Here is a 20,321-nt window from a genome sequence, read left to right as displayed (position 1 = left end):
TGTAGGGAGAGTGAGGTATCATCATGATGTCATCCCCCCCACCCTTTTATATCTTCCTCTCCTCACTTGATGGAAAGCTCTTCTGCTGTGACCTGGGTCCAACAGTTCCCATTGTGTAGTGTTATCTGAGAGCTTTCCATTGCATACAGTTCCTGGGGTAACACTGGTGCTTGTGTGCATTTCCTCTATAAGCTATTAACATTGTTTGGCCTTTTTACTGTTGTACCCGAAAGGCTGCTTGTGGGTGTTTGCAGTCTCACAATGTGTTTCAGTAACATATGCCTAGCCAAACTTCATAACTTCACATACAACCTAATGAGATATTACTGTCTAGCAGATCAAGACTTTTAGAATGATCTCACAAGGCATACTTTGTACAAAACATATCCTAGTTACATGACAGTGGTGAATCTTGAGTGTCACAAAGGGGGAAGGACATTTTAGGTAATTTTTGTCTGTTCTTCGAACAGTTTCATCCTGATGACAAGAAGATTAAGGCAATTTTTTCCATCAATTCCATGTAAGAAGGAAAATAAGATAAACCTGTATGAGGATCTCGTTCTCCAGCAAAAGATAGGTTGGGAGTTCCACTCCTTACCTGTAAAGAGAAGCCATTCATGGTCTGATTTATTTATTAGCTTGCATCACATTAAATTACCAGGAACTGGACATAATCAACAAGCTGTCCTCTGACTCCTCTGCCAAAATCTCAATCTAGGCCCCATTAGAGCAAAAGTCTGAAGTGTCAGAGCAGAAATGGACGTACAGAGAAGGCACAGCCAGGAGAGCTATAGACTGCTGATGAATTAAATTGTCAAGAGTCCAGGGAAGACAAGATGGATCTGTGATGGGGGGGGGAAATTATTGATGGCAGAAAGCTTCGGGCATTTAGGGGCTGGCTGAGTTCTTCACGATTAAGCATATTTGCTAGCAAACCAGGCCTCATCTACACTGGGAATTTGCCCTGATTTCAGCAGCTGGTGTAGTTACATGGGAGGAAGCCCCAGTGCAGAGAAGGCAAAGTCAACTAGTTGCACTGATGGAGCTGAGATAATCTGCACTGGGACAAATCATGGTTCAAAGCACTGTAAATAGGTTACACCTACTGCATGAATTGGTGACCAGCCAAAGGTGGCTGCTATTGGGGACAAAATCCCTGTCTAAGATCTTTTTGCAAGCAGCTAACTTGTCTCAAAGGTATTTGTTATTCACCAAGCTGTTCCAGAACTCATTTTTGGGTTGGTCACTGTAGGATATTCATGCAGAGTGATTGGGCACCCAAGTCACATGGTATTGGGCCTGATCCATAGTTATTTTCTGATGATGATTAGAGAGTCTAGATACCTCACTGGTCTGGGCACTTGGGTCTCATATAGCCTTGGAGAATGAATGGTGTTTTCAAACATATCCACTAGTGCTTTTTAAACACATTTTTAAACTAAGACCTTGTTTACACTATTAAGTTGTACCTCTTTAACTACACTGGTGTGGTTAAAGAGGTACAACTTCCCTAGTATAGATGCAGTTATATAGATATAAAGGTCCATAGTATAGTTAATCCCATACAGAAAGAGGAATAATCTATGCTAGTATAAAGCACCTTTATACCAGTATAACTGTGTCTACACTAGGCTTTTATCAGTATAACTATTTCAGTTAAAAAAAATAAGTCACATTCCTATCCAAAATAGTTATAGCAGAAAAATCTTAGTGCCAACCAAGCCTTAGTGATGTTTAGTTAGCTAGTCATGGTTAACTCCTTTGGGATATGTCTACATTAGGGCTTTGTCTACACTAAAAAGGGTTTATTGCTATAGCTAGAGAAGTAAGCCCACCCATTGGAGATGCAGCTTATACCAGCCAGAATTCTTTTGATGGCATAGTGTCAGCCAGCTCCCCAAATGGAATAAGCTGTACCAGCAACTGCGTCTACACTATAGCTTTTGCTGGCATAGTTACATGGGTGATTTTTTCCACACTCCTGTCCAACATAGCTATGCCAGGAAAACTTTCTAGTGTAGATCAAGCCTAGAGTTTTTTACCTTGTGTTACTTACCAGGTTAATTGAGTTAAACCACAAATGTTTGTACACTCCCCAAAAGGTTTGTTCACTCCAGACTAGCTTTTACTGATCAGCCTCTCATGCAGACATATCCTTTGGGGATGCTGTGTTTTTTACCCTTTATTTACACAACCAAAATAATCTGAAGAAAAAACTCCCACATGGGCACAATCAGATCTCAAACCACCATATTTACCAAATATACCCAACATTTCAGGCCTAGCGACATATACACTGCTGTGCTGGCTGGCATTCGGCAGCTTCTAAAACACCAAATACAGTGAGCAGCATTACAGGGCTCACAAGCTACTTAAAAGGATACTGTCCCATTCCTGTAAACCACAGCAGTGTCAGTGACCAAAACACAAGCAGGCATCTCTAGTGGTTAGAGCAGGAGTTGGAAGTCTGGAATAGGCACCCAGGCCAGAGTCGGAGTCAGCGGCCAGGCATAAGAGCTGAAATCACAAGTCAGGAAACAGAGCCAAGGGACTGGACCAACTTGCCTGGAATGAGGCCAGGCTGGGAACAGGAGCTGTCAGAGCCATGTGGGGAGGAAGGGGGGCACTTTGAGCAGTCAGTGAACTGCTGCAGAGTTTATGAGTGGCTCTGCTGACTCTTCAAACAGTGAGGTGGGGTAACCAATCAGGCTGTCAATCCAGGCCAGCTGTGCTTGTTAGGGTGCCCAGAGACTGACTCTGCTGCAGGTCCTGTTTCCTGACAAGGGATGTTGTTAGATTGTAAGCTCTTTAGGGCAGTGACTGGTTTTTGCCATGTGTATGTACAGCACCTAGCACAATGGAGCCCTCTTGGCAGGGCCAGCTCCAGGGTTTTTGCCACCCCAAGCGGTGGGGGGGGGGGGAAAGAAAGCCATGATCACAAATCGGTAGCAGCTCCACCATACCACTTTCTTCTTTGGTGGCAATTCAGCAGCAGGTCCTTCCTCCAAGAGGGACAGAGTGACCCACCGCCAAACTGCCAAAGAGCCCGACATGCCACCTCCTCCCCTTGGCCGCACCAAGCACTTGCTTGCTGAGCTGGTGCCTGGAGCCAGTCCTGCCTCTTGGTTCTACCATCAGACAAAGAACAGTAGAGTAAGTGAGTATGATTGTAAATGTAGCAGATCAAGCACTCACCACCATGGTTTCTCCTGCTGGTCAGTCCAGGAATTAGTTCTTTCCAGCCTCAGAGCACTTCCTGCTGGCCGGCATCTAGCCTGCCACAGGCCCCATGTCTCTCCCAGACCCCAGTGCCCCTTACCTTGGGGTGCTGCTCCACAGAAGTCCCCATACTCCTGGTCTTCCCTCCCCTTATGCCCACCTTGCCTCAGTGGCTACTGTCAGTCATCATCTAGCCCCTTTTCCTGGGGCAGACTGCAGTCTGTTATAGCCACTCACCATTGGCAAGGGGGTGGACCAGCTGCCTCTGCCTATCCCCAAGCTGCACCTCTGCAGCCCCAGTACCTCCGTAGGCCTTTAACAAGGCTGAAGCTCAGCTCAGCTCAGCTCAGCTCAGCTCAGCTGCCCTGCCCTGCCCTGCCCTGCCCTGCCCAAAGTACTATGTACTCCCAGGCAGCTAGATCCTTCTCACTCCAAGATTGTAATGAGACTCACCACCTTCATCCCAGGAGCCCTTCTTATACTGGCCCAGCCGGGCCCTGATTGGCTGTCTCAAGCCCGCTCATGATTGACTCCCCAGGCCAGCCCTTTCCCAGGGCTGTTTTCAACCCCTTCCAAACTGGAGCAGGGTGATCGCCCTGCTTGATGCCTTCAAGGAGCAGTGGGCGCTGTCCAGGGTTCTCTGCTCGGTGTCCCCATCAGGTTCCCTTCTTATGACCCTTTGACCGCAGTCCTGTCCCTGTTCTTTTATTAGTTGTCCCCCGTAATCAGTGGGTTCTGTGGTCCTGTGGGTCCTCCCCTTAGGCTGGGGGAGGATCCTTTAGCAGTGGGTGAGCTTTGCCCGCCCACTTCCCAGAAACCCAATAGATACAGTAAGAGATAGACAAAGGGCCGCTATCAGAAGACCTCCCCTGCTCTGGTTGCCTAGCATGGGTCAAAGGGCTCAGTATGATACTTACCACTGATTTCATCCAGCAACTATTTGATCAGCTCCTCCCCATTGGGAAAGTCTGCACTGTCTGTCTCTCTCTCTGCCTCGAATCCCTTACATGAAAGAGGGCTGCTTCAATCAGCCCTTTCAACGGCAGGACTTGAGCAACAGCTAAGTTAAAACAGGGGCTGCCGGCAGATCTCTATACCCCAGGGTGGGCAGGGAACAGCTTGCTCCAGGCCACTTGCCTTTCGTTCGACCAGTTAGCAGCGGAATCAGAAGTGACTGGTTTATCAGGAGCCTTTGAAGGAAGGTTGGCGGCTGAGCATGTTAGTTGCGGTGGGAGAATCAGGAGCCTGGGGCACATTTGATGCACAAACACAGCTCCAGCAAAGGGGGAAAACTACTTATTCTACTTGCCAAAGGCAACACAGCTTCCTTAGGTGATAGGTCGACTGCCTGTTGGTCAGGAGTCAGGCCACACCTCAGCTCCATGCTGCTTCTGTCTTCAAAGGAACCAGTGAAGAGCCAAAATTCTGCTCACAAGTGCATCAATAACTCCTATTGCAACCAGCAGGGGCTGCACATCAGGGGCAGAATTTGGCCCAAAGGGTTTCAATGTTTCTATCTCACAGTATTTATCAGCCTTCTCAGTGAGGTTAGGATTCCTTCTTAGCCCCAGCCTGGATAGTAACATTGTGCTCTCATTAATTATTATTTAATCCCTTTGTAGTAGTGCCTCATTGTGCTAGGTGCTGTACAAACATATGACAAAAGGACAGCCATGGCCCTGGCTAGCTAGCAATCTCAGTCTCACTGCTTTGATTTTACAGTGCTGAACACTAATAGTCCCCTGAACTGAGCTAGCATGTGCCAGGCAAGAAGCTTGACACACTTCACGGAGGTGAGTAAATATAATTATCTTCATTTTACACATGGACAAACTGAGACCCAGAGCGACAGACTTGCCCATGGGCACAGAGCAAGTCAGTTGCCAAAAACCCAGGCCTCCTGACTCCCAGTCCCCCAATTTAACTACAAGACCGCCTTAACATCTTCCTTTTCTGTACAAGATTGGGATTGGTTGCAACAATAGCTCTGATCCATGAACATAAGACTGGCTGTACTGAGTCATACCAAAGGTCTATCTAGCCCAGCATCCTGTCTTCCGACAGTGGCTAGTACCAGATGCCCCAGAGGGAATGAACAGAACCGGGCATCATCAAGTGATTCATCCCGTCTTCCATTCCCAGCTTCTGGCAAACAGAGGCTAGGGACACCATTCCTGCCCATCCTGGCTAATAGCCATGGATGGACCTATCCTCCATGAATTTATCTAGTTCTTTTTTGAACCCTGTTATAGTCTTGGCCTTCACAATGTCCCCTGGCAAGGAGTTCCACAGGTTGACTGTGTGTTGTGTGAAGAAATACTTCCTTTTCTTTGTTTTAAACCTGCTGCCTATTAATTTCATTTGGTGACCCCTAGTTCTTGTGTTATGAGAAGTAGTAAACAACACTTCCTTATCTACTTTCTCTACACCAGTCATGATTTTATAGACCTCAATCATATCTCCCCTTAGCCATCTCTTTTCCAGGCTGAAAAGTCCCAGTCTTATTAATCTCTCCTCATAGGGAAGCCGTTCCATACCCCTAATCATTCCTGTGGCCCTTTTCTGAACTTTTTCCAATTCCAATGTATCTTTTTTGAGATGGGGCAACCACATCTGCACATAGTATTCAAGATGTGGGCATACCATGGATTTATATAGAGGCAACGTGATATTTTCTGCCCTATTATCCATCCCTTTCTTAATTATTCCCAGCATTCTGTTGGCTTTTTTGACTGCCACTGCACACTGAGTGGATGTTTTCAGAGAACTAACCAAGACTCCAAGATCTCTCTCTTGAGTGGGAACAGCTAATTTAGACCCCATCATTTTATGTATGCTGATACCAGAGCATCAGAGTGAAACTCAGGGAAGTGGACATCTAGAACTAGATCTGAAATGTGTGGGAGGAGCCCTTCTTCAGGGCTAAATATATATAACATTTATTTCTCATTGGATGTTTCCATGGTCTGGCTTTACACGCTTTTCACTGCAGTGCTGAAAGATACATTGGGGTGACAGCAAATGAAACGTGGAATTGCAGTGCAATATGGCAGCTATATAGGCTAGTGCCAGTCTGCATATTCTGCCAGTGAAGCCTGGAAGAGACAGCCCTTTTCTCCTTCTCCAGTGCAATTGCCACCATAATGATGCATTTAGTCTTGGGCATCTCTTTCCCTGAAAGATATTGACAGATGGGAGGCCGCCCAGATGCTGACACCCCTGCTGGGTTTTGTTCCTGCCTGATCAGACACTTGGGGCTACTTTTCTAGATTAAAAGCAATGCAATCAACCATCTGGCTCAGCAGCACAGGACACTTCAAAGCAGTCCCCCTCTGCCCATTTTACAACATTGTTTTTTTGCTTATTAAATCCCCTTTATTGCATTCTCCAGCTCATCGCAGGCTCACCTGCAGGCATGTGGTGCCCAATGTCTATTTTTGGATTCGCGCCTTTGTCCCATTTTGTCTTTCAGTCTCTGCTCTAGTCTCTCACGGTCTGTCTCGTTCTGGCTTTTTTTTCTCCTCTCGCCGGCTGACTGCCTTTCACTTTTTCCTGTCATTCCACCTGTATTTTCTCTCCTCTTCCTTTCTTTCTGTCCTGCACTTGGAAGTAAGATATAAAGTGCTTTGAGGGGGAGCTATAAATCCAATCTGGTGGCAGGGAGAGGGTGTCTTTTTGTTTTCAGGGAGGAAATAGGGCTTGTGAGTATGTTGCAGACTCATTCCCCATTCCCTCCTCTCTCGTATTGCCTGTGATGGTTTTATACACAGAGGCACTGCTGAGCCGAGTAATACAGTCCAACAGCAAAAGTCTTGCCAAAAGAGACTTATTCCAAGGGCTTGCTGTCAAGAATGGGAGTCTAGAGAAAACACACACATGCCCTTAAATAAACAGCAGATTCCCTTACAACCCCCCCTTGACCAGTTGGAGCTCAGGTTGTTGCTATACAATAGTGTATTCTGTTCCCTGTGTCCTCTCTCAACTGTGGTGTTTTAATCCCCCCGTATTCAAATATTAGAAATTATTATTAAAGTCTCCCTGATTATCCCCCAGAAGAATGTTAGCATGGTAAGCAAAACCAAACAAAACCAAGCAGGAAAAGTACCATTCAGCACCACTGCTTCAAACGGGGAACCAGAATGCCTGGATTCTCTTCCTTCTGCAGAAGGGAGTGTGGTCTGATAGTTAGAATGGGGCATGGGGTGGCAGGACTGGTTTCTATTCCTATCTCTGTCGCTGCCTCATCAGACTATTTAAGTGAAGTCACCCAAGGCCAGATTTTCACAAGAGCTCAGGGTTAGATTTGCCACTTGCCCTGAGATTTTCAAAGTAATTTAGCATCCAGCAGCTCTCATTGGGATACTATTGGTCAGATTTTCAGACAAGCTCAGCACTCATCATGCATGCTGTCTTCTTTTGAAAAGCTAGTCCTTAACCTCTCTGTCCCTCAGCTTCCCCTTCTGTAAAATGGGCACCATGTCCAGCCTCCCAGGGGTTCTGGCGAGGACTGGTTAATTAATATCTACAAAGTGCCTTGAGACCCGTGGGTGTAACGCTCACTAGAAATACAAACGATTGTGATCACTATTATGGAGAAGAGCAGATAGTCAGCTGCATCCTTCCCAAGGGGGAATGTGTATGTAATTTACAAGCCATTCTTACCCCAGCATGGGTTATTTCTTTTATCTGCCAGGAGTCCACCTTTGGGCTTAGTTAAATAATCCATCTTTTCCCCACCATCAAACACTGGTACTGCAGCCAGAACACTCATCTCTCTGTCCCTCTGGGCCAGATCAGAAAGGGTTAAATCTCCCCTGGGAGGGGATCCTGCCTCCCGAGTGTTCCAAACTTGCTATAGCAACTCTATAGCAACTGGCTTTAAACAACTACTTCGGGATGAATGCAATGCTTGGCTGGACTCAAGCAAGGCCTCTGTGTCTTGCTAGTAAACAGCAGCTCCCCACTGCAGCAGCGGGAGAGGGACTCTGCTGCACCTGCCCGCATCCCTCATCTCTGCTTCCTCTGCTCTCTGGCTTGTTCTTTCCCCCGGTGTCCCGCTGGCCTGCCATGTTCACACTGCAGGTGCCATCATCAGCTTGTGCTGATGAACAGCAGGCTTCTTGTATGGCTCTATCCCACCACAGCATGAAGGCAGCACAGATACAGCAGCACAGGAGGCCACACCATGTCACAGCTGGAGAAGGGGACCACAGACCGGGTGAGGTGGGGTGCGGGGGGACTGGATTCTCTGCTTGATTGTGACCTGCAGCCGGGGGTAGGAGGGCCCAATTTCACGCTGGCTTCACAACTGTCACACTGGAGCGACTCCACTAATGTCAGTGGAGTTACTCCCTGTATTTGCACAGGTCTGACTGGGTTCCAAGCTTCAGCTAGTGCAAATGGCTGTCACTCCAGTGCCTTCTGATTTACACCCTGCAGAAGTTTTGGCCCTACATCCCTCTGTGACTGACAGTCACCATCTTTAAACTGGAGACAATGATAGGGGACCCTACCTTTCTAACACGCTTTGATCTCCGCAGTTAGAAGGTGCTAGGGATGTGCCAAGACATATATATATAAAGACAGGCAGTGTGGTCTAGTGAATAGAGCACTCAGGAGAGCTAGGCTCTATTCTGTTGGCTGACTTTGAAACCAGTCATTTTCTCACCCAGTGCCTCAGTTTCCTCATCCATCAAGTGGTGGTGATGATCCCAACCCTCCTTTGCAAAGTGCTTTGAGATCTAAGATGATAAGAGAGAGGTGTTATCAGCTCTCAGTGGATGGCATCTGTCATAAACAGATAATTAAGGGTTAATGCCTCTTTTACCTGTAAAGGGTTAAGAAGTTCACCTAGCCTAGCTGACACCTGACCAGAGGAACCAATGGGGGAACAAGATGTTTCAAAAGGAAGGAGGGAAGTTTTCCTTTGTTTAGAGTTTCAGTTTCAGCCTGAGTGAAAAAGATCAAGGAACCAGCCTCTTATCAGAGTAGTAAGTTTTAGAAAGGGATAAATAGTTTGTTTATTTTCTTTGTAACTTGTCTTGGTACCATTAAGGAAATTATCAAATTTGGGTATTCTTGTGTGTATTAAGATTTTTGCCCCGGAGAATATCCTCTGTGTTTTGAATCTGTTGTCTGTGAGAGTAGCTGGTATGCCAATCTCTCCCAGAAGGTTTTCTTTTACCTTTCTTTTCTCTAATTAAAAGCCTTTTTAAAAAAAATACCTGATTGATTTGTTCCTTGTTTTTAGATCCAAGGAGGTTGGATCTGGATCCACCAGGAGTTGGTGGGAGAAAGGAGGGGGGATGGTTAATTTCTCCTTGTTTTATGATCCAAGGGGTTTGGATCTGTGTTCACCAGGAAATTGGTGAAGTCTCTCAGGCTACCCAGGGAAGAAAGGTAGTGCTTGAGAGTGGTGGCAGTGATACCAGATCTAAGCTGGTAATTAAGCTTAGAAGTGTCCATGCAGGTCCCCACATCTGTACCCTAAAGTTCAGAGTGGGGAAGGAACCTTGACAGCATCTGAGATGAAGATATTTGTAGCCATGAGGGATGAGATTTTTAAAAGGAGCCAATGAGAGTTAGGCACCCAACTTCCATTGTGTTTCAATAGGATTTGGGCACCTAACGCCCCAGGAAAGGTTGGTCTTGCTCTGCTCTTGCCCCTCCAGGAGGTTGTGAGGGCTTCCTCCTATCTTAACCCTAACCCAGACACCTGCCCTAATCAGGCCTTGTTCTCTCACTGGCTGTGGAGGATTACTTTACACCAGAATCACAGCCCTTCATCGTTAAGGCATAGACACAGCTAATCACTTCAGAGGGGTTTGTTTGCTTCCAGCTGGATAAGACTGTATAAAGCCTTGGGAAAAAGCAGAGGCCACATTCAGTAGATTCCCACCTTACTGAGATTGGAGATCCACACTGCTATCTCAGGACCAAGAAGTCTTACTTGGTAGGGATCCCCCTTCTATCTCCACTGCACCTCTCTGGACCATAATCCTCTGCTTAGACTGACTTCAGGGTGCGCATCTGTTGTGGAGGATGAACTTACTCGATCGCAGTAAGGACCCAGGTTAGAAATGCCAGCAGGTTTCTATTTATGGCATCTTCTGCTGTTTGAACAACAGCAGGTATCTTACCTGGAGTCTGCTACTGCAAATGCTGCATACAGAACTCTCTGGGATGAGCCACTGGAAAGACTGCACCTAGCTTTAACTCCTGGAACCAAAGAAGCCATTTGCTGCAGCAGCCACAGCCCTGTCTGGGGCAGGAACCTTTGATAAGCACATCTTAAAAGGCTCTATGGCAGGGGTGGGCAAGCTTTTTGGCCTGAAGGCCACATCGGGGTTTTGAAACTGTATGGGGGGCTGGGTAGGGAAGGCTGTGCCTCCCCAAACAGCCTGTCCCCTATCCACCCCCTCCCACTTCCTTCCCCCTGACTGCCCCCCTCAGAACCCCCGACCCATCCAACCCCCCCCCCACCCTTTACCATGCTGCTCAGAGCACCAGGACTGGCAGCTGGGCTGCCTGGCAGGAGCTTGCAGCCCCACTACCCAGAGCACTGGTGGTACGGTGAGCTGAGGCTGCAGGGGAGGGGGGACATCAGGGAAGGGGCTGGGTCCTGCAGTCCATAGTTTGCCCACCTCTGCTCTGTGGCAATTCAAAGCTTAGCTCCCATCCAGTCTCAGGGCTGCAGACCAGTCCAAAGGCTATTAGGCACCCCAAAACAAAGTTGGGTGCCTAACTCCCAGCCATGGGCTGCTTTTGATTGAGATGAAGCGGAAAGGAGTTGCAAGAGAGGGGCTTTCCTGTCGGTAGGTTTACTTTCCAGATGTGTGAAGCCACAGAGAAAAAGGAGATGAGGGGAAGAAAAGAAAACTGGAAATCCTATTTCCTTTGTCTCTCCAGGCTAGGGCAACAGCTGCTCTCTGGCTCACTCCTTTAGTCCCTTTCTTCCGATTCAATCTCTCATCAGCTGTGCTGCATCTCTACAGCTCCGCTCCCCTTTCCAGGATGTGCCCTTTTACTGGGCAATCAACCCATTTGGTTTCCTGTAGCTAGGCTGCCCCCCTAACTCCCCTCTTCACGGTTTAACGCTGAGCGGTTCAGTCTGGCTCTCAGCCTGAATATCTGCATACATGTCTGCTGGGCTACTTTCTATATGACTATTTCAGTCATGTATGGACCCCTCTGTATTTTAGCAGCCATGTTTCCCAAATGCTTTTCCAATCGCAAGGGTGCGCCTCTCTGTGTGAACATGTGTTGTGTTGTGTCCTTGAGCATCTGCATGTGTGCATGGAGAGGCTTCCCACGCTGGCAGGGCACCATGGACAACACGGAGGTTCTGAACCCACACCAGTGACCTCAGCATTTCCCATTCTGGCCAGGACGCTGCAAACAAACAACAAACAGTTTTTCTGCATCGGTTCCACAAATGGCCATTCTCCTGCCACCTCCCAGCTCTGGCATGTCTGTCTGCCACTTGAACAGCTCTATGGTGTGGCCTAGCTGGGGTCATAAGGTGATTGACACCTTAAAGCTATCTGCTGCAAGAGAGAATAGGAGCAGGACGCATGCTGCAGTAATGACAGGAGGGACAGAAGGACTTTTTGGAGCAACAGTGTGGTGTCAGAAGGCTATGACTGCAATCAGGAGCAACTAAAATGTTCAGGAGATATAACCCACTCTTGCATGACTTAGGAACATCCTTTGAAGCCATCTTCCCCAGCCATACAGCTCCTACCTTGCACCAGAGTGAAGCCCATTTTGCAGAGGCATAGAAGCCCTGGGTAGCATTTGCCTTCTCATGCTTCCCCCAAGCTCCATGTCTTCTGCTGCTACCTATCCTTCTCCCTGCAGGTGTCACAAGGGACATATCTACCATTACCCATTGGATTCCAAAGAGAGTTGGATCAGGCCCCAAATGATCACATAATTGATTAATAGTGCTGGAGGGATGAAAATGTTAACAAGTTGATAATTTGAGCTGGTTAACATTTGCCCCCAAATTAATTGTTTTTGGACAAACTTTTTAATCAAAAGCTTTGAATTCCAATGAGAAAAACAGTCCCCCTCCCCCGACTTTCATCTCATTTTCTCGTTGAAATTTCAACAAGATTCATCAACAAACCGACTACTGGAAAGTTTCAATGGCAGTGTAACAGCCTGGCTTTGAGCTAGTGACAGTGCCCCCTAGTGGTGCCAAATTGGATAAGGGACAGAGTACTACTGCCCTCTAAAGGAGACCTAGAATGGCTGGGAGGGGAAGGTCCCTAATCTTCTGCCTGCAGCATTGCCCCAGTTGCTTCTTTCTGTTCCAGCCTTGCCAAGACCCATTGCGGTCTTTGAGCTGTTCATATTGCTGACTGAGCACCTGCTTGTACATGCTCCAGCCCTGCATTGGCCTAGATGAGTATTTGCTGCAAATACTCATCTTTGACATCTCCACCAGTGCTTGCCTTGCTCGACCTTTCTGTGATCCCTATTCTGCCACCCTGGGGCTGCTGCCAGAGAGTCACCTTGACTTGAAGTTGAACTCTGGGCTATGGAGCATGGGCATGGGCTCATGCCGCAGCACGGTCAATCAGCAAGTGCCACTGTGGTCCTGCATCACCGAGGTGCTCAGGTCCATTTACAGAATGGCTCTGAGCTGCTTTCAGACCCAGATAATGAAGCTGCTTGCTTAGCATTGATCTTCTGAGAGTGAAACAGCGGCATTTTGGAACCAGGCCATAGAGCTTAATATAATTATGAAGCCAGTGGTGCAGCTTTCAGCCAACCTGGCTTGCAAATGGCTTTATCTCATCTGAGTGGGAAATATATAGTTTCTCTAACTGTCTCAGAGAGAGGTTTTATCTTTAATTGATGCTTGGCCATCAGCCACAAAACCACTATTACTCAGTATTTTACACTGCTTTTTTTCCCCAGTGTTATAGGAGGCCTTTCCCAGCTATAGATTCCCAGGGGCTGAAACCCTCTAGTTCTGTTTCTGATCATCGCATTTCACCATCATTCACAAAAACCAGCCCCCACCTGTGTACATTCTCTCCAGTGTCATTCCCAACATGCGTTACTTGTGAGCTTAAATTAACGTCCCACAAGCTAATTACAACAGTGACCTGGAACACTAGGCAGTGCAATCAGGGCCCCCATGTACACCGCCATTCTGTAACATTTGCTACTCAATCCTTGTCCTGTGCTGGAGAACCTAAACTGTCATTTAAAACTATTAGGGGCTAGATCCTCACCTGGTGCAAATCCATGCAACTCCAGTGGAGCTACATCAGTTCACATCAGCTGAGGATCTGATTCTATATTTCTAGGCCTTATGACTGCAAAAAAGTTTGAATATATGAACTTAATGTTCTTGTATTGTCTTACATAAGAATGGCTGTACTATGTCAGACCAAAGGTCCATCTAGCTCAGTATCCTTTCTACTGACAGTGGCCAATACCAGGTGCCCCAGAGGGAGTGATCCTAACAGGCAATGATCAAGTGATCTCTCTCCTGCCATCCATCTCCATCCTCTGACAAACAGAGGCTAGGGACACCATTCCTTACTCATCCTGGATAATAGCCATTAATGGACTTAACCTCCATGAATTTATCCAGTTCTCTTTTAAATGCTATTATAGTCCTAGTCTTCACAACCTCCTCAGGCAAGGAGTTCCACAAGTTGACTGTGCTGTGTGAAGAAGAACTTCCTTTTATTTGTTTTAAACCTGCTGCCCATTAATTTCATCTGGTGGCCCCTTGTTCTTGTATTATGGGAATAAGTAAACAACTTTTCCTTATCTACTTTCTCCACACCACTCATGATATAGTGCTGTCTTCCTGAATCTGCAGGCAGCTTGACAACAGCTTGGTGAGGTGTGAACAATTCCATTCATTTCAAGAGGTTGTTAACTCTGAAACCTAAACCATTTAAAAAGGTCAACTATTTCCCTGCTAATCATCTTTAAAGAAAGAGCCAGGATGAGTTCTTCATCTACAATCTCATGCTGTCAAGTAGGGAAATTGATATTAAAAACAAAGAACACATAAAACCAGGAATCATTTAAGTGAAGCTGCCATGGAATTTCCAGTCTACTGCACCAAGAGCACTGTGGAACCCAGTTGTCTTGAAGCAGAATCCAGTGACACTGTCATAGAGTCCAGGGACCTGGACACAGAACGTGGGGGACTGTACTGTAGAATAGAGGCCCAGGGTGCTGCAGGTTTATACAGGGTCTTGGATGCAGTTTTATAGGTGCAGTGGGTTTGGCTGATAACCAGATGGATTCAGTGAGCTTGCACAAAGGAAAGGCAGAGACAGTGACACATCAAAGAACCAAATTTCAGCTCCCAGATCTCTTTATTAGAACTCTAGTACTGCTTGACAGGAAGAGGCATGTGTACAGCATATAAGGTATTGGGATTAGTATTGTCTTTGTCACAGAGATATGTAACAGCATTAGAAAGAAGCTAGCCATATCAGGCCAGCCGATCCACCTGGTCTCTGCTATTGCATGCAGTCATTGACTACTCTAGTATTGCAACTTGGACTTCTTCGAGGCTTTTCCACCCCAACCCCATGCACCTCAGGAGCCATCATCCAATGGGTCCCAAACCAATCCCAGGAGCAGCCTCTTTTAGAGAAGGAGTCTGTACATTGGAGGAGGCTGGAGCAAACGTCAGAATCTAAAAATAATAATTAAAAAAATAGTCCACAGCTACAGCTTGGTGGATGGACACGGTGACAGCACAGATGGTGCCTGCGACAGGGCGTCTGTGATGAGCAGCTGACACCCAGCTATGGTCGTCTGCAGCGAGATCCGGTCGCCGTCTAAGTTACTACAGCAGAACGACAGCAATCACGCCGGCCAACGGGTCAGTCAACGAATGACGGGGAGCGAGAGGGTTCATTGGAACAGTCAGACAGCATAGGAGTTGTTAATGGTGTCGTCAGTAGGGGCGGGGCGAGGACCGCGGTACACGTCAGACAGACGGTCGTACGACACATGCACAACAAGCAAGGTTACGGCGTTGCAGGAAAATCCACTCGTCCCCCTCTTTGCTCGCCCGCCGTAGGTACAATTAGACCTGGCAAATGATCTGAGCAAACCCCAGCTTCCAAGGGAGTCAGAGGGGATTCGACAGTCCTGCAAAAACAAGGATTTTCAGAGTCTTTCACAGCAAAGAGATCTCTGCCCATGTGGCTGAAAGCAGACAAATGTGGCCCCACTAACTCGTCTTTTGTTCTCTCTGCCTGCCAGCGCATGACCAAAGCTTTAAGAGGAGGTGATGACCTCAGCTTGGGGATAATTAGAAGACAGGACATCTTTGCAGCTCTCTGTGTTTAAAGGACACTGACATTAAACACACCATGGTACACTCTCTCCTCTCAGCACTTCCTGCTCAGGGATTTAAATAAATAAAAATAGAGGCAGGAGATCCATGTGCCTTGTGGATCCAGAAAGAGGGATGCTTTGAAAGGATGATTCATTCAGCTTTCTAAAGCCTGGGTAACACTGAAGCCACCCAGACAGAACAGATGGTAGTTTGAGTGAGTCAGAGGGAGAAGGCTTAAGCTAAATGAAGGGCTGACATCACCCAGGATGAGCACCCCTAGGGTTGGGTACAATACAATCACTCTGCAGTTAGAGTCCCACCCCCTAGCTGAGCATCCCTGGGCACTGGATGAGCCTCAACCTGACTAGGACTCAGAAGAGCAGTGGTTCTTAACCTTTTCATAGAATATCAGGGTTGGAAGGGACCTCAGGAGGTCATCTAGTCCAACCCCCTGCTCAAAATAGGACCAATCCCCAACTAAATCATCCCAGACAGGGCTTTGTCACACCTGACCTTAAAAACCTTTAAGGATGGAGATTCAACCACCTCCCTCGGTAACCCATTCCAGTGCTTCACCACACTTAGTGAAATAATGGGTCTTAATATCCAACCCAGACCTCCCCCACTGCAACCTGAGACCATTACTCCTTGTTCTGTCATCCAGCACCACTGAGAACAGCCTAGATCCATCCTCGTTGAAAGCAGCTATCAAAGCCCCCCTCATTCTTCTCTTCTGCAGACTAAACAATCCCACTTCCCTCAGCCTCTGCTCATGTGCTCCAGCCCCCTAATCATTTTTGTTGCTCTCAGCTGGACTCTTTTCCAATTTTTACACATCCTTCTTGTAGTGTGGGGCCCAAAACTGGATGCAATACTTTAGATGAGGCCTCACCAATGCTGAATAGAGGGGAATCATCATGTCCCTCGATCTGCTGGCAATGCTCCTACTTCTACAACCCAAAATTCTGTTTGCCCTTGTTGCCAAGAAGGCTAACTGTTGACTCCTATCCAGCTTCACATTCACTATAATGCCTAGATCCCTTTCTGCAGAACTGCTGCCTAGCCACTCGGCCCCTAGTCTGTAGCAATGCATGGGATTCTTCCGTCCTAAGTGAAGGACTCCGCACTTGTCCTTGTTTAACTTCAGATTTCTTTGGCCCAATCCTTCAATTTGTCTAGGCCCCTCTGTATCCTATCCCTGCCCTCCAGCATATCTACCACTCCTCCCAGTTTAGTGTCATCTACAAACTTGCTGAGGGTGCAATCAGTGCCATCCTCCAGATCATTAATAAAGATATTGGACAAAACCGGCCCCAGGACCAACCCCTGAGGCACTCCGCTTGATACCAGCTGCCAACTAGACATGGAGCCATTGATCACTACCCATTGAGCCCAATGATCTAGCCAGCTTTCCATCCACCTTATAGTCCATTCATCTAGCCCATACTTCTTTAGCTTGCTGGCAAGAATACTGTGACCCCGTATTGCTACAATTAGTTTAGGGACCTCAGTCCCAACTAGCCACAAAGAAAGAGGAGGTAGCTGGTAGCGATCCCATGCTACAGAGTACCATCACCCCTCATGGTGCTCCCTGAGGGCTGGCCACATAAGTACCCTTACCTTGGCTAAGAATGCCTGGGGCCAGATAAGGTACCAGCCTGCATGGATCCCAGGATTGCACATGCCCCTCTAGGCCTATGTTTCTACTGACAACTCCCTGCATCTTCCCACTGCCTGGGCCCAGATTCCTAGCTGCCCCTGAGTTCACATCAGGCTGAGTGGAGCTGGTAAATAGCTGGCAATCCCCTGGGGTCCATACCTAGCTAGTTAGCCTCAGTGAGCCCATGTGAGGTTTGAGAAAAGAAGTTGCTATTGATTGTAGTCAGGAAATTCAATAAGGGAACAGATCCTGCAGGAGACCAAAGCTATCAAGGCCCCTGCTTATATGATTCCAGCTAATAAACTGACCAAAATGACTAACAGCAGAATGGGAGTATGATTCTTTTAGAAAAGAGCCTTCACCTTAACATAAAAGGTCACATATTTCCTTAACAGGATATTTAAGGAACAGTCTTCCTAGGTCATCAATACAGCACACTCCAAAATCACTTCAGACCCCTCATTGCCACAGAATACACCTGATACTCCATGCATAGTTGGGTCTGGATGCTGAGGGAACCCACCATGGGACAGATTCTGTTCCCATCTATGCTGGTGTAAGCTGGAGTAACTCCACTGAAGTGAGCAGAACCACATTGACACTGGTGGAAATATGATCAGAGTCCAGCCCCGTGATTTGAGGCATTTTACTCTCCTCATCAGGGTAGTGTTATTGCCATGGGAAAGGCAGGATTATCCACAGATGGGCCAGATCCTGATCATGGAAGATTAAGGTTGGAAGAGATTTTAGGAGGTCATCTAGTCCAATCCCCTGCTCAAAGCAGGACCAATCCCCAACTAAATCATCCCAGCTAGGGCTTTGTCAAGCCAGGCCTTAAAAACCTCTAAGGAAGGAGATTCCACCACCTCTCTAGGTAACCCATTCCAGTGCTTCACCACCCTCCTAGTGAAGCAGTGTTTCCTAATATCCAACCTAGACCTTTCCCACTGCAACTTGAGATCATTGCTCCTTGTTCTCTCATCTGCCACCACTGAGAACAGCCAAGCTCCATCCTCTTTGGGACCCCACTTCAGGTAATTGAAGATTGCTATCAAATCCCCCCCACTCTTCTCTTCTGCATCCTAAATAATCCCAGTTCCCTCAGCCTTTCCTCATGTCATGTGCCCCAGACCCCTAATCATTTTCATTGTCGTCTGCTGGACTCTCCAGTTTGTCCACATCTCTTACACTGATGTAAATACAACTCAATGGACTTCCATGAAGTTATGCCAGATCAGACTTTGTCCTGAGAATTTGTCACTTTTCCCACTGCCTGATCTGCACAGCACAGGATGGTATATTCAGATAGGGAGGGTGTTTTCATTGGATTGGTCTCCTACTACCTTGCCTTCTTGGGTACTTAAACACCAAAAGATTGACGCTCCAATTCAGCAGAGGTCAAGCGTAGGCTCACTTTTAAGCATGTAACTGTCTTATTGGAGTCACGGGGATTACTCACACTCTTGAAGTAAGTGCTTTAAACCCAGCTCCTGAAAAGTACTTGGGCCCCTAACTTCTGTTGATTTCAATGAAGTTAGGAGCTTGGATACCATTGAGGATGTGGGCTTAGGACCTGAAAGAATAGCTTGGACTTCCAAGCAAAAGAAAATACTGGGACCAGGAGGCTGGGCTCTCAATAGGGTTGCCAATTCTGGTTGGATGTATTCCTGGAGATTTGATCACATGACATGATCTTTACTTCCTGGAGACTCCAGGTCAATCCTGAAGGGTTGGTAACCCTAGCTCCCTAAGAAGCTCTAGCTAGTCAGGAAAGTGTTTAATGTATCATAGAGGTGGGATCCAAGTTTTCCAGATGTTCCTGGCATTCTGAGATCTGGGGAGGGGCGGGGTCAGATTAGGCGGAATACTGAGAAAGGAGCATGTGCAAATTCCGCTTTTGGGTCTCAGGGATGTTTGGATCCAGTTCAAGTACATAATGCAACTATGACTGCCCCATGCACTATGTATGTGAACAACGCATTGGGAAGAGGCATGAATGAGATCTACACACAGGTGACAAACACATGAACGTGACCTCAGAATAGGTCAGTGCGATGAAAAAAAATGGACCATGGATCCTTCCTCAGGGCCTGTTGCTCTGCAGAATGGCAGGTGCAATGCCACTGAGCAGCCACCTTTCCCGTATTAATCACGGTCCATCTGATTACATTCTTGCTTTCTCCAGGGTGCAGGGTAGGAATGTACAAAGGCTGTCTGTCTTCACCCTGGGGGTCACTGCGGGAAAGGCAGTTACAGTGGGAAATGACCATGATCCTTGTTAACTCACATCCTGGGAGGAGAGCAGAGCTGGCTCCACTTGTGTGGGCGAGAAGGCAACATTCAACCATAGAAATGAATGGTATGTCCCTGCCCACAAGTGGCTTTCCAGAGGGGAAGAAAGGCCCAGTAAGCAGGGCACTTGGGTTACATGGGATCAGTTCCCTGCTTTGCCACACATTGCCTTGGGCAAATCGCTCAGGCCCAGATTTTTTAAAGGTATTTAGGCACCTAACTCCCATTGATTTCTGGAGGAGATGGCAGTGAGGGGCCAGTGACAAGGCTGGGCTCTGCCCTAGGACACAAGCCTCTACCTGCCCCACCCACCCAGGGGCCCCGCTTTCAGTGGGAGTTATGTAATAGAATTAATACCAGTCAACATGGGTTTATGGAAAATAAATCCTGTCCAACTGGTAATCTCATCAAAAAAGATACCCAGTTTAATAAAGGCAATAGTGATGATGAACTATACTTAGACTTCTGTAGGCATCTGACTTGGTACTGCATGGCATTTTGATTAACAAAACTACAATGATATAAAATTAACATGGCACATATTAAATGGCCTCAATTGCAAGTGAGGAATTATTGAGTAGATGTGTTTCTAGTGGGGACCTATTCTTGGCCCTACGCTAGTTAACATTTTTAGCAGCGATCACCGAGAAAACATAAATGAAGTCTGCAGAGGGCACAAAACTCGGCAGAGTGGTAAATAATGAAGATCGCAAGTTAACGATATACAGTGATCTGGAACACTTGGTAAACTGGGCATAAGCAAGCAAACAGTGCTTTAATATGGTGAAATGTAGATGCATACATCTAGAAGCAAAGACT

At 47.1% G+C, this 20,321-nt stretch overlaps 1 protein-coding gene across 4 annotated transcripts in view; it reads right to left on the bottom strand.

The window, feature by feature from the left end:
* Window positions 1–350: 350 nt before the first annotated feature.
* Window positions 351–20,321, bottom strand: part of KCNC4 (potassium voltage-gated channel subfamily C member 4) — a 65,667-nt gene continuing 45,696 nt past the window's right edge. For 2 of the 4 annotated variants that reach the window (XM_030561196.1, XM_030561198.1), the window contains one exon: window positions 14,555–15,360. Coding sequence is in view for 2 of the 4 variants with exons in the window: in XM_030561198.1 (XP_030417058.1) it covers window positions 15,341–15,360 (20 nt within the window). In the remaining 2 variants the exon portion in view is untranslated. Of the gene's footprint in view, window positions 599–14,554; window positions 15,361–20,321 lie in introns of those variants that run through there. The other 2 variants (XM_030561195.1, XM_030561197.1) reach the window with 2 other exon arrangements.

The sequence above is a fragment of the Gopherus evgoodei genome, chromosome 4 (genome assembly GCF_007399415.2).
Source record: "Gopherus evgoodei ecotype Sinaloan lineage chromosome 4, rGopEvg1_v1.p, whole genome shotgun sequence".
Lineage (NCBI taxonomy): Eukaryota > Metazoa > Chordata > Testudines > Testudinidae > Gopherus > Gopherus evgoodei.
The sequence above is the reverse complement of the archived record's forward strand: the minus strand, read 5'-3'. Positions and strand labels throughout refer to the sequence as shown.